Source organism: Babylonia areolata, chromosome 26 (genome assembly GCF_041734735.1).
Source record: "Babylonia areolata isolate BAREFJ2019XMU chromosome 26, ASM4173473v1, whole genome shotgun sequence".
Classification (NCBI taxonomy): domain Eukaryota; kingdom Metazoa; phylum Mollusca; class Gastropoda; order Neogastropoda; family Buccinidae; genus Babylonia; species Babylonia areolata.
The window spans coordinates 29,552,357-29,564,856 of record NC_134901.1 but is presented as its reverse complement, the minus strand read 5'-3'; the positions used below and the strand labels follow the sequence as shown (position 1 = coordinate 29,564,856).

Sequence of the window (12,500 nt, the reverse complement as noted above, 5' to 3'; positions counted from 1 at the left end):
TGCCTGTCTGTCTTTCGGTCTCCTACATCTGTCTCTTTCTGTCACTCTCCCTCCGTTCTAACTCTGTCTGACTGTCTGTCTCTCTGTTTCTGTCTGTCTGTGTCTTTGTCTGTGTGTCTCTGTATTTCTCTGTCTCTCTCTGTTTATGTATGTATGCATGTATGTATGTATGTATGCATGCATGTATCTCTCTCTGTGTCTCTGTCTCTCTGTCTCTGTCTCAGGGTCTCTCTTTCTCTCTGTCTCTCCTCTACCCTTTGCTCTGTGTACCTTCACTGGACACACTACTATTCAATTTCCAGCCAGTTTCCCCACCCCGCGCCCCCGCCACTCACACCCCTCCCCCCCCATGCCCCACAAAATCAGTTTATGATAACTGATGACAAAAACGGAACCAAGACGAACACACACGTGACTGTGCGCACGTGCATTTAATTGGTCTGGGGCGGAAGAAGGAGGTGAGGGGACTCCGGGAGGGTGGTGGTGGGGTGGGGAGTAGGATGAGGAAGAGGGGGGGTTAAAGGGGGTGCTGGTGGTGTGTGTGAGGGCGTGATGAGGGAGGGAGGAAGATAGGGTTGCGATAAGGAGGTGGGCCGGAGTGAGGGAGAGGTGTATTGAAGAAGGTGAAAGGAAGAGATGGGGGGGGATGGAGGGGTGGGGGGGGGCGGGGGGGGGGGGGGGAAGGGTGGCAGAAGGAAAAGACGAAGCGCATGTCGGTTTGTGTAGGGGGTGGGGGTGGGGAGGGGAGGGGAGAGCCGCGGTGGGGTGTGTGTGGGGATTGTACTGGAGGGGGCAGGAGGGAGGGGGGCGGGGGGTTGATGGAAACAAGGCAAGCATGAAAGAAACGGGAAACACTCTCTGGATTAATAGAAAGGGTGGTGGTGGTGTTCATGTAGGTGAACAAATAAAAAAAGAAAAAAAAGAAAGAAAAAAAAGTAGTAGAAGAAGGAAATAGATCAAGTATCTATCTATCTGTCTATCTATCTATCTATCTATATCAAGGTTTAGGAAGAGTATGAATCTATAAATCTGACAGAACATCGACAGATTAAAAGGAAATGAAAAAAAGGAGGGGGGAAAGAGAAAAAAAAAAAAAAAGAAAAGAGATTGAAAAAGAGGACAAGAAAATGACTATACAAAACATTACAGTGTTCCTTTTCCATCACCCTCCCAATATATCTTCCGTTTTTTTAAAAATTATATTTTGCTCGTGTGATGTGCCTTGAGCATTATTGCATTTGGCGCAATAGAAAGAATTTTCTTCTTGTTCCCGTTCTTGTTCTTGTTTTTCTTGCTGTTGTTCTTCTTCTTATATGTATATGTTCCTACTACTATTACTACTACGACTGCTACGACTGCTAGAAGTAGTAGTATTGGTATTACTAATGGTATTATTGTTGTTGTTCTTCATGTTTTGGTTGTTGTTGTTGTAATTGTGATGACCATCATCAACATCACTATCACTCTTATCACTATGTCCACAGGTCTACTGGGTAGGACCCCTCACGGGAGGCGTGCTGGCAGGACTTCTCTACGAATACGTCTTCTCCTCAGAGGCCGGCGTCCACAGGACCACCAAGTGTCTCCTCCCAACCAAGAGACCAGCCACCAACAAACCCACCGCCGCCGAAAGGCCGCCAGAGGAGGGCACGACGGACGGCGCAGCGCCGGAAGTCATTGAAATGGAGGAGAAAGACGAACCGGAACCGAAACCGGAACCGGAACTGCAACCGGAACCGGAAGTGCAGTCTGCGGCGGCGCCGGTGGCTGTCCCGGAAGCATTGGAAGATGACGAAAACGAAACGCCTTCCGAGGGGTAGCGGGCAGCGGCAGGGACTCACGATGATAAGCGGCAGACCAAGGAGACGGGGGCTGCGAAGGAACAGTTTACATCTAGTTGTTGTTTTGGTTGAGGGGAGGGGGGGGGGGTAGGGTTGAGGGAGGGTGAAGAGGGTGGGGGTCGATTTTTTTTCTTTCGTTTGAATTGTTCTTGAAAACAACAACAGTTGGTCTTGGTGGGGTTTTTTTCCCCCTTTTTCTCCCCCGTTTGCTTTTTTTTCCTTGTTGTTTTTGTTTGTTTGCTTTCTTAGTTTTCAGTTTGTAGATGTCATATTCATTCACTTTTTGTTCCTCTTCATTTTGCTTTTGTTGTCGTCGTCGTTGTCTGTTTTGTTCTGCATATATTTTGTTTTGCAATTTTGTCTATCTGTTGCAGTCTGTAGGTATTTATCTATCTGTCTATCTATCCATCTGCTTTTCTGTCTGTCTATCTGTTTGTCTGTCTATGCGTTTATATCTCCGTTCATCTCTATACGAAACTAGAACTGGCTCCTTCTCTTGTCAAAAGACAAACTGCGTGCAAATGTAACCAGATGGTTTGTTTTTCGTAAAGAAAAATGACTGGTTTTTTTGTCGTCGTCGTTGTTGATGTTAGCTGTTTCCTTCCTTCCTTCATTTTCATTTATTTTGCTTTCTTGAGTTCTGCTGTCCTTTTCAGTCCCCTCCTGTCGCTGTTTGTTGGCAGGAGAGTAAAGCCTACCACGTAATGATACACCATTGCTGTTGTTGTTGTCATTGCTATTGTCGATGTTGTTGTTGTTGTTGCTGTTGTTGTTGTTGTTCTTCTTCTTTTTCTTCTTCTCCTTATCATCATCATTATTATCATCATCATCAGCAGCATTTGTTTTGTTGTTGTGGTTACTGTTATAATAATACTACTAATAATAATTATCATTATTATTTGTAGTAGTTGTAGTAGTAGTAGTAGTAGTAGTGTAATTATTTTTTGCTTTCGTTTGACAAGACTCTACCGCTGATAACGGCAAAACGAACAACATTGAAGGTAAATTTAGCAATGCTGATTTGAAATACAGCATGCAGAGTGACAGGCTGAATGAAAACAAAGAAATATCTATAAAGAAAAAAGAAAGAGAAGAAGTACTGGCCTCACCGAAAAGAAATAAAATAGAAATGTGATGCGAAAGAATATTGAAACTGATACGGCAGCAAGCAGCCGGCCTTCATCACTAAGCACTGTGGAAAAAAGTGAACGACAGTTTTCAACGTGGGATTCTGCTTTCTGGTTTAGATCAGCTAAAGGTTCAGTTCGTGGCAGCAAGTGTCGAAGCGTGAGGACTGATCCATATGCGCTACACTATACCTGCTTCACCACATCTTGCTTAAAAAAGGGGGGTTGGGGGAGGGTGGGGGTTGATGCCTGAGCAACTCACAAACCCAAAGCTCTGGTCACGCCCTAAAAGGGTCCGGAAAAGTAAAATTAGTATAATATATATCGTGCCACAAAGCGTACAATACCCCCTCCCCTTCTTTTTTTATTTTATTTTTATTTTATTTTTTACTTTTCTCTTTTATTGAAGAGATTGGAAGATTGTATCTGAGAAGCCAATATTACCTTTTCTGAAATTGGATATCGTTTGTGTGTGTGTGTGTGTGTGTGTGTGTGTGTGTGTGTGTGTGTGTGTGCGTGCGTGCGTGCGTGTGTGTAGAATGTAAAACAGAAGGTAATCAACTGTTCTCAGTACACTCACGGTCACAAGACAGACAGACAAAAAAGCATATGCACACAGCATCAGCTGACACAAGCATACACAATGGAAAGCTCGCAAGCATGACCCAAATTATTTCTGTGCCTCCCTCCCGGATCCCCCCCCCTCCCTCTCTCTCTGTGCCCCCCTCTTTTCCTCTGTCTGTCACTCTTGACTCGGGCTCTCTCTTTAACACACACACACTCTCTCTCTCTCTCTCTTGTCATCATTGCCATATTCATCGTCGTCGCTGTTGTTGATATGAAAACGAAGAATTATTTGACTCATTTAAAACATTATGTGCGGGCGCTGTGCGTGCATGTATGTGTTATACGCTCAGAGTAGTTCCTCCTCTGTATCCTGTTCTGTGATTGTTACGATGCAAGTGTTAAAGAATACTGCATGTTGCTCACTATGCAAATATAAGATAATGCAAATGAAAAGGCCCTTTGGAATAAATTTGGTCGTCTCTCGATAGAACTGAATAAAAATGAAAAACAATGTGAAAAGGTCCTTTTAATGATTTTGGTCAGCTCTCGATAGAATTGTTTCATTATTTTCTTTTGCATTATTCTAAACGTTGTGATGCCCGTGCCAGACCCAGCAGACCCCCCTCCCCTTTTGCCAGATCGTTTATATTGAAGTACACTGGTGTTCGGGTTTGTTGTAATATGCATATATATATATATATATATATATATATATATATATATATATATATATATAAACATATATGTATATACATATTTCTTTCATTCACACTTTCTTGTTCTTTCTGTTCTTATTTTATTGGTGCTTTCTTGGTGTTGTTGTCTTTCTAGTTTGTGTGCGATGTCACTGCAACGAAATACTGTATAGTGGAATTAGTTTAATATATATGCAATTCATCTACCTCCCATCCCCCCCCTCTCTCTCTCCTGTCTCTTTCTCTCTCTTTCTCTCTCTGTCTCCCCCCACACCCCTCTCTCTCTCTTTCTCTGACTCTGTCTCCCCCCTCTCTCCCTTTCTCTCTCTTTCTCTGACTGTCTCCCCCACCCCCCTCTCTCTTTCTCTGACTGTCTCCCCCCACCCCCTCTCTCTCTTTCTCTCTTTGACTGTCTCCCCCCACCCCCCTCTCTCTCTTTCTCTCTCTGACTGTCTCCCCCCACCCCCTTTCTCTCTTTCTCTCTCTGACTGTCTCCCCCCACCCCCTCTCTCTCTTTCTCTCTTTGACTGTCTCCCCCCACCCCCTCTCTCTCTTTCTCTCTCTGACTGTCTCCCCCCCCCCCCCTCTCTCTCTTTCTCTCTCTGACTGTCTCCCCCCACCCCCCCTCTCTCTCTCTCTGTGACTCTGTCTCCCCCCACCCCCCCTCTCTCTTTCTCTCTCTGACTCTGTCTCCCCCCCTCTCTCTCTCTTTCTCTCTCTGACTGTCTCTCCCCACCCCCTCCTCTCTTTCTCTCTACTCTCTCCCCCCCCTTCTCTCTCTCTTTTCTCTCTCTGACTCTGTCTCCCCCCCCCCCTCTCTCTCTCTCTTTCTCTCTCTGACTCTGTCTCCCCCCACACCCCCTCTCTCTCTCCCTCTTCTCTCTCTGACTCTGTCTCCCCCCCCCCCTCTCTCTCTCTCTTTCTCTCTCTGACTCTGTCTCCCCCACCCCCTCTCTCTCTTCTCTCTGTCTCCCCCCCCTCTCTCTCTCTCTGACTGTCTCCCCCCCTCTCTCTCTTTCTCCTCCTTCTCCCTCACCTCCCCTCTCTTTTCTCTCTGACTGTCTCCCCCCCCCTCTTCTCTCTCTCTGTTCTCCCCCCCCTCTCTCTTCTTCTTCTCTGTACTGTCTCCCCCCCCCCTCTCTCTCTCTCTCTCTGCCTCCCCCCCCTCTCTCTTTCTCTCTCTGACTGTCTCCCCCCCCCTCCTCTTCTCTCTTTCTCTCTCTGTGACTGTCTCCCCCCCTCTCTCTTTCTCTCTCTCTGTCTCCCCCACCCCCTCTCTCTCTTTCTCTCTCTGACTGTCTCCCCCCTCTCTCTTTCTCTCTCTCTGTCTCCCCCCACACCCCCTCTCTCTCTTTCTCTCTCTGACTCTGTCTCCCCTCACCCCCTCTCTCTCTTTCTCTCTCTCTGTCTCCCCCCCACACCCCCTCTCTCTCTTTCTCTCTCTGACTGTCTCCGCCCCCCCTCTCTCTCTTTCTCTCTCTGTCTCCCCCCACACCCCCTCTCTCTCTTTCTCTCTCTGACTCTGTCTCCCCCCACACCCCCTCTCTCTCTTTCTCTCTCTGACTCTGTCTCCCCCCACCCCCCCTCTCTCTCTTTCTCTCTCTGACTCTGTCTCCCCCCACACCCTCTTTCTCTCTTTCTCTCTCTGACTCTGTCTCCCCCCACACCCCCTCTCTCTCTCTCTGACTGTCTCCCCCCCAGCCCCCCTTCTCTCTCTTTCTCTTGTTTTCCTTCGCCCATGTTGTCTCCTCACAATTTTGTTGTTCCCTTTTCATGGATTAATGAACTGACATTCACCCCTTTCCCCCGTCATTCATTGCTTTCCCCCCTTTCCCCCGTCATTCATTGCGTTCACCCCTTTCCCCCGTCATTCATTGCGTTCACCCCTTTCCCCCGTCATTCATTGCTTTCCCCCCTTTCCTCCGTCATTCATTGCTTTCACCCCTTTCCTCCGTCATTCATTGCTTTCACCCCTTTCCCCCGTCATTCATTGCTTTCACCCCTTTCCTCCGTCATTCATTGCTTTCACCCCTTTCCCCCGTCATTCATTGCTTTCACCCCTTTCCTCCGTCATTCATTGCTTTCACCCCTTTCCTCCGTCATTCATTGCTTTCTTCCATTGTTTCTCTCTGTCTTATACTCTATGTTATGGAAATATCAACGTCCCTCTGGCGTTCCACCAAGGGGGAGCACTGGGTGTCTTCAGTTGGGGTGAAATCCTGGTGGTGGTTCTTGCCCTTTGGGCAAGTGGGAAGTCCCTGATTTTTTGTCAGGAGTGAGAAAGGAACAAGTATTCGAAAAGCTTCAGTGGTCAATGTTCCTTTCGCCAGCAATCCTTACGCGGTTTAATTTGGTGAATTTTGTGGCTTGAGTAGTAAAGCTTAGTTAGTTAGTGTATGTATGTTTGTATGTATTGGTTACAGTATTGGTTGATGTATAGGTTATTGGTTGATATACATTGATGTATTGATGGATGTATCAGTTAATGTACTGACTGATGTATTAGATGATGTATCATGTTTTTGTTTTATTTTGTTTTTTTTCACTCGGGTGGTGTAAATCTCACTATCTGCATGATGTGGTTAATAAAATGTGGTTAATAAAATGTGGTTAATAAAATGTGGTTAATACAATGTGGTTAATACAAGTCAAGTGTAAGCTTTGTGCTGACAGAAAAAGAGAAGTTGTGTTTCGACCGTCTGCTTCTCTCTGTCTTTCTGTGTCTGTCTCTCTCTCTGACTCTCTGTCTCTGCCTCAGTCTCTCCCAGAGCGTTCGCGCACACACACACACACACACACACACACACACACACACACACACACACACACACACAGCCTTTGAGAGAGACAGACAGACAGACAGACAGACACAGAGAGAACTCATTGCAAATTAATCTTGAACAGACCTTTCTATATAACTAACCCTTTTCATTCCAACATTCCAAAATGCTCCGGGAATTCATGTAAATGTATAGCTGATATATAAAGGTGATTATCATGCTTTGGCACATTTAACGCTAAGCCGTCATATCCTTAGTATAAGAATAGCTTTTAAAAAATCCATTGTAATCGTTCATATGTATGATCAGCTTAGTCCACTGATAATGATAATGAGATTCCCCATCCTCCAGTAAGTAATTGTCTTCGTCGTTTTCATCGTTCCGACGAAAACTCGACACCAACCATCAGGAGAGAGAGACTGTTTTGGGTATCAATTCACGCAGAAAAGATCTGTCTGAAAAAACAATAATCACTGCCTCGATTCGTGAAACAGATGGAGAAAGAGTTCTTTCCCTTGAAAGTTTTTATTTATTTATTTATCCATTTGTTTGTTTGTTTGTTTATTCATTCATGTGTTCATTTATTTAGTTATACTATTTATTCATTTATTATTTATACATCTATCTAGCTATCTATCTATATATCTATTATTATCATTAGTAGTAGTAGTAGGAGTAGGAGTAGTATGAGTAGTAGTAGTGGGAGTAGTAGTAGTAACAGCTAGTCCAAATGTTTACGCTGTGTGTAGCAGGAAATTATCATCGCAGGTATTATTTGCAATCGGAGCTGTACACACACACACGCGCGCGCGCGCATCGATGCACTATCTAATAAGATGCTAAAACACATGCCAAAAAAGTGTATCGTTTTCCTACACAAAATATATCAGAAATGTTGGATATCTGGAACTGTACCACAAATATGGAAAACATCAATAGTTGTACCGGTTTTTAAAGCAGGAAAACCTAAACGTAATAAAAATAGCTAAATGCCTATTGCTTTGACCTCACATGTCAGTAAATTAATGGAAAAAATAGTCCTGTTGAGAATAACAACTTACTGTGGAAAATACAATATCATTCCAGTGAACCAGGCTGGCTTTAGGAAAGGAAGATCAACGGCCGAACACCTAGTAAAGATTACAACTCAAATAAAACGTCAGTTTGCCAGCAGAAAAAGTGTACTAGCAACGTTTTTTGACGTAAAAAAAGCCTACGATCAGGTTTGGCACAAACGTCTGTTATACAAATTGAAATCAGTTGGAATATCTGGTAATCCCTATGGGTATATAAAAAGCTTTTTATCCAATAGAATTATCCAAGCAAGGGTAGGAACACATTATTCTTTGCCACATAAACTTGACATGGGAATTCCACAGGGCTCAATTATAGCCCCTATTCTCTTTGATATTCTTATTCAGGACCTACCAAAGGTATTGTCAAATCGTGTAGTTTTAGTACAGTATGCTGATGATATATGCAGGTGGATGGGTGTCAATCTAAAAAAAGCAAACCCCACAAAGAGCGCAGAATTACATACGTCGTTTGTATCAATCTGATCTTGATAACCTTGGTAACTATATGTTTGAAAATGGTCTAGCTTTGTCGACTGAAAAAAACATGTATGATGTTGTTTAATTCAGGTGGTAACCCATCTAACTTACCCATTTTTAGATTACTTGGTGACGTCATTGATTATAAACAGGTGGTTAAGTTTTTAGGTGTTTATCTTACTTCAAAGCTGACATGGAACATTTGCTTTGATTACATCTTAACAAAGGCAAGGAAAAGTATCAATTTTATGAAAATTATAAGCCGCTTACCCTGGGGAATGGATACAAAAACATTGATTCATCTTTCCATGGCCCTTTTAAGATCTGAGATAGCCTATGCACAAGAAATATTTTTCAGTGCACCTAAATATCTATTACAAAAGATTCAAAGTGTAGATTGTAAGGCTATCAAAATTGCCCTCAGAGTGCCCTCTCATGCATCCAACCAGGAAGCATACAAAACAGCCGGAATTCTTCCCTTAAATGAACATCGTGAGTTAGCAACAGCAAAATTCGCTGTGAGATACGCTTCAATGACAAAAAATTTCATTGCTGATGAATTGACAGTAAGATCTGACATTGATTTTCCTAAAAGAGCTAAAGCCATTTCATCTCAAGAAACAGTTGCAACTTATGTTTCAAATTTGTTAAAAGAATCTGATGTTAACATGAAAGAATTAGCTGCAAAACCACATCATATTCCTGTTCCTTTCTGGGAAATGTTGAAAGGAGATTTTGATATCAGTTATTCTGAAACAAAAAAGGAAGAAAACATCAATATCACAAGTTCTGCCAGAATTGATATAGCAGAAAAATATCAGAATCATCTCCATATATTTACAGATGGATCTGTTCTTGATGACAAAAATGCTGGTGCGGCCTTCTATATTCTGCCTTTAAAGTTGAAAAATCTTACTTTATTGGAAAACATCTTTCCATATTCACGGCTGAGCTAACTGCTATTATACAAGCTCTGAACTACTTAGTGAGCCATCAAACAGTTTTCTTAAAAATAGCATTCTTTGTTGATTCCAAATCAGTACTTTATGCTCTAGAATTATTTAGCCTTGAAACAAGACCTGACTTAGTTATTGAGGCAAATCATTTGGAACATTGTTTGAGGATTAAAGGGACTGAGGTCAGTTTTTGTTGGGTGCCTTCTCATGTGGGCATTCATGGCAATGAAACCGCTGATAAAGTAGCTAAAAGAGGAACACAAGATTCGGAAGAATCGACAGAAATACATGTCCGTCTTTCCGTAAAAGAGGCATACACTTTGTTAGAAAAATCAGCATGGGGTCCATTTCATAACCGATGGAAGGAAGAGTTTTTAAAACCTACATGGACATTATTCCCCGAGAATATTATTAGAGAAAAGATACCGAATCCATCAGCTTGCTATACAAGATTAATAACCTCTACTTTCTTCCGTGTAAAACTTGAAGACAAAGTATAGTAAAAATGTCACATGCATCTGTGGTAAGCAGTTCAGCTGGCATCCTTGTTTGTTTCACTGTCAGCAGTTACGTACCTTCTTGCCCAAGTATTTCAAAGAGAATAATTATTCTGCAGATGATTTTTTAGAAAGTTATTTGTGCTGAGGTTGTTATTGTCGAACTTTCACAGGCATTAGTTCATAGCCCTATTTCTACATTCCTTTAATGTACTTCAGAATTGTGTTAATGGTTTCTGATTATTGTTATCATTATTGAACTGTTATTGCTAATTGTAATTGCATGTTAGTTATGCATTTTTTTTGGTAGTTTTCTACCTTTTCTGTTTTATTCACTCCTCTCCCGTACCACGCCCCGCCCCCCTTCCCCCTCCTCCGTTTTTTGTTTATGTTTAAAAAAACATTTTTTATTCGTCTAATATCACTGATAGTGAAAAAACGCTAAATTAAAGAACGAACACACACACACACACACACACACACACACACACACACACACTGTTGTTTCATGACTTCACAGTGGAGAAGAAAAATGAAAAAAACGAAACAAAACTGACCAGTATTCACAAATGCAAAAAATTAATTTTATTTCTATTTCGTTTTTTTTTTGTTTTTGTTTGTTTGTTTGTTTTGTTTTTGTTTGTTTTTTCAAGGAGGAGGAGGAGGCCACCACTAGGACAAGAGCAAGAACAAGAAAGAGGAAGTGTGTGGAAGGGAAAGAGCGAAAGAACTGATTGGATGTATTGGATGTACAAGAACAATCGTTACACATCCAGTCTTCAGTTATGATTGGATGTACAAGAACAATCATTACACATCCAGTCTTCAGTTATGATTGGATGTACAATAACAATCGTTACACATTCAGTCTTCAGTTATGATTGGATGTACAAGAACAATCGTTACACATTCAGTCTTCAGTTATGATTGGATGTACAAGAACAATCGTTACACATCCAGTCTTCAGTTATGATTGGATGTACAAGAACAATCGTTACACATCCAGTCTTCAGTTATGATTGGATGTACAAGAACAATCGTTACACATTCAGTCTTCAGTTATGATTGGATGTACAAGAACAATCGTTACACATTCAGTCTTCAGTCATGATTGGATGTACAATAACAATCGTTACACATTCAGTCTTCAGTTATGATTGGATGTACAAGAACAATCGTTACACATTCAGTCTTCAGTTATAATTGGATGTACAAGAACAATCGTTACACATCCAGTCTTCAGTCATGATTGGATGTACAAGAACAATCGTTACACATCCAGTCTTCAGTTATGATTGGATGTACAATAACAATCGTTACACATTCGGTCTTCAGTTATAATTGGATGTACAAGAACAATCGTTACACATCCAGTCTTCAGTCATGATTGGATGTACAAGAACAATCGTTACACATCCAGTCTTCAGTTATTGGTCGTATAAAGCTCCATTGTTATTTCATTTTTATTTTATTTTTTGTAAACACTGAATATTCAAGAGCAGTTTAAAAGATACGAATAAGCATATTATTAAAATATGTGTACACGTCTGACGATGGAAACTAGCAATAAAAAAGTGGTAGGAAGAAAGAAACAGGAAGTGAAATAGATTTCAAAAGTATATATAAAAAAACAACAACACTACAGCACACACTAAAATAAATGAATAATTAATAAAGAAAGAATGCAGTTAAACCTCATCCGCGCAAAGAAACCCCTGACCTACGTCCTGGTCAGACCTAGAGGCCTAAAAAGTTGGAAAAACCAGTCCGCGCACAATCCTGACAGTCAGCTTCCCTCACCAACCAGTCAAACCTCTTCCCCGTTGAGAGTGGGAGAGGGGGGACATTTTGGGGTGGGGGGTCACACTCGGGGCTGAAGGGTCCGGGGCGGGGTTTTCAGCAGCTGTGCCAGGTCTTTGTGGGGCTGGAACTGACGGGCGTGAGGCTGAAGGTCGCTAGGCTCCCACCCAATGTAGTCCTCCGGCGGTTTTTCGTTCTCGAAAATCCTGGCGTGAGGTTTGAGATCGCTTGGTTCCCAGCCCACGTAGTCCTTCTGGGCCTTTCTGGGGCTGTCAGACAGTTGGTATATACCACTCTGGTATCAAGAAACAAGGCAAAGTACAGCGTTCCATAAAGGAAAAAGGAACACTTGAGCGACAGCAACAAGCCGGAGCTTATGTCGTGCTCTTTGATGTGTTACAACCCCTCAGCAAAGGCAATGGTGAAAATACACACTCTTTGATAATGAAAAGAAAGTTGAACTGCAAAACAAAACTAACATAACAAACAGATATAATATTACTACCACTGATTGCACTACAGTTGTTACTACTACTACTACTACACTGAGACAGTTAAACGACAGATAAATGGAAAACAAATATTGAAAAAAGAAATATGAAAGGATGCATTCACACACGCAGTGAATATACCACTAACAATCACAGTAATGAACAGTATATGTACCAACGTACTTACGAGAAT

The 12,500-nt window shown here is 42.2% G+C and overlaps 1 protein-coding gene and 1 long non-coding RNA gene across 2 annotated transcripts in view; one reads left to right on the top strand and one right to left on the bottom strand.

The window, feature by feature from the left end:
- The window catches only part of LOC143300452 (aquaporin-like), a 15,186-nt gene extending 12,258 nt beyond the window's left edge, over nt 1-2,928 (top strand). The window contains exon 3 of the mRNA XM_076614138.1: nt 1,485-2,928. Within this exon, the coding sequence (XP_076470253.1) occupies nt 1,485-1,820 (336 nt within the window). The 3' untranslated portion in view covers nt 1,821-2,928. The remainder of the gene's footprint in view (nt 1-1,484) is intronic.
- A 7,648-nt stretch (nt 2,929-10,576) lies between these two features.
- The window catches only part of LOC143300453 (uncharacterized), a 3,491-nt gene continuing 1,567 nt past the window's right edge, over nt 10,577-12,500 (bottom strand). The window contains exon 2 of the long non-coding RNA XR_013057653.1: nt 10,577-12,085. This is a non-coding gene — a long non-coding RNA (uncharacterized LOC143300453). The remainder of the gene's footprint in view (nt 12,086-12,500) is intronic.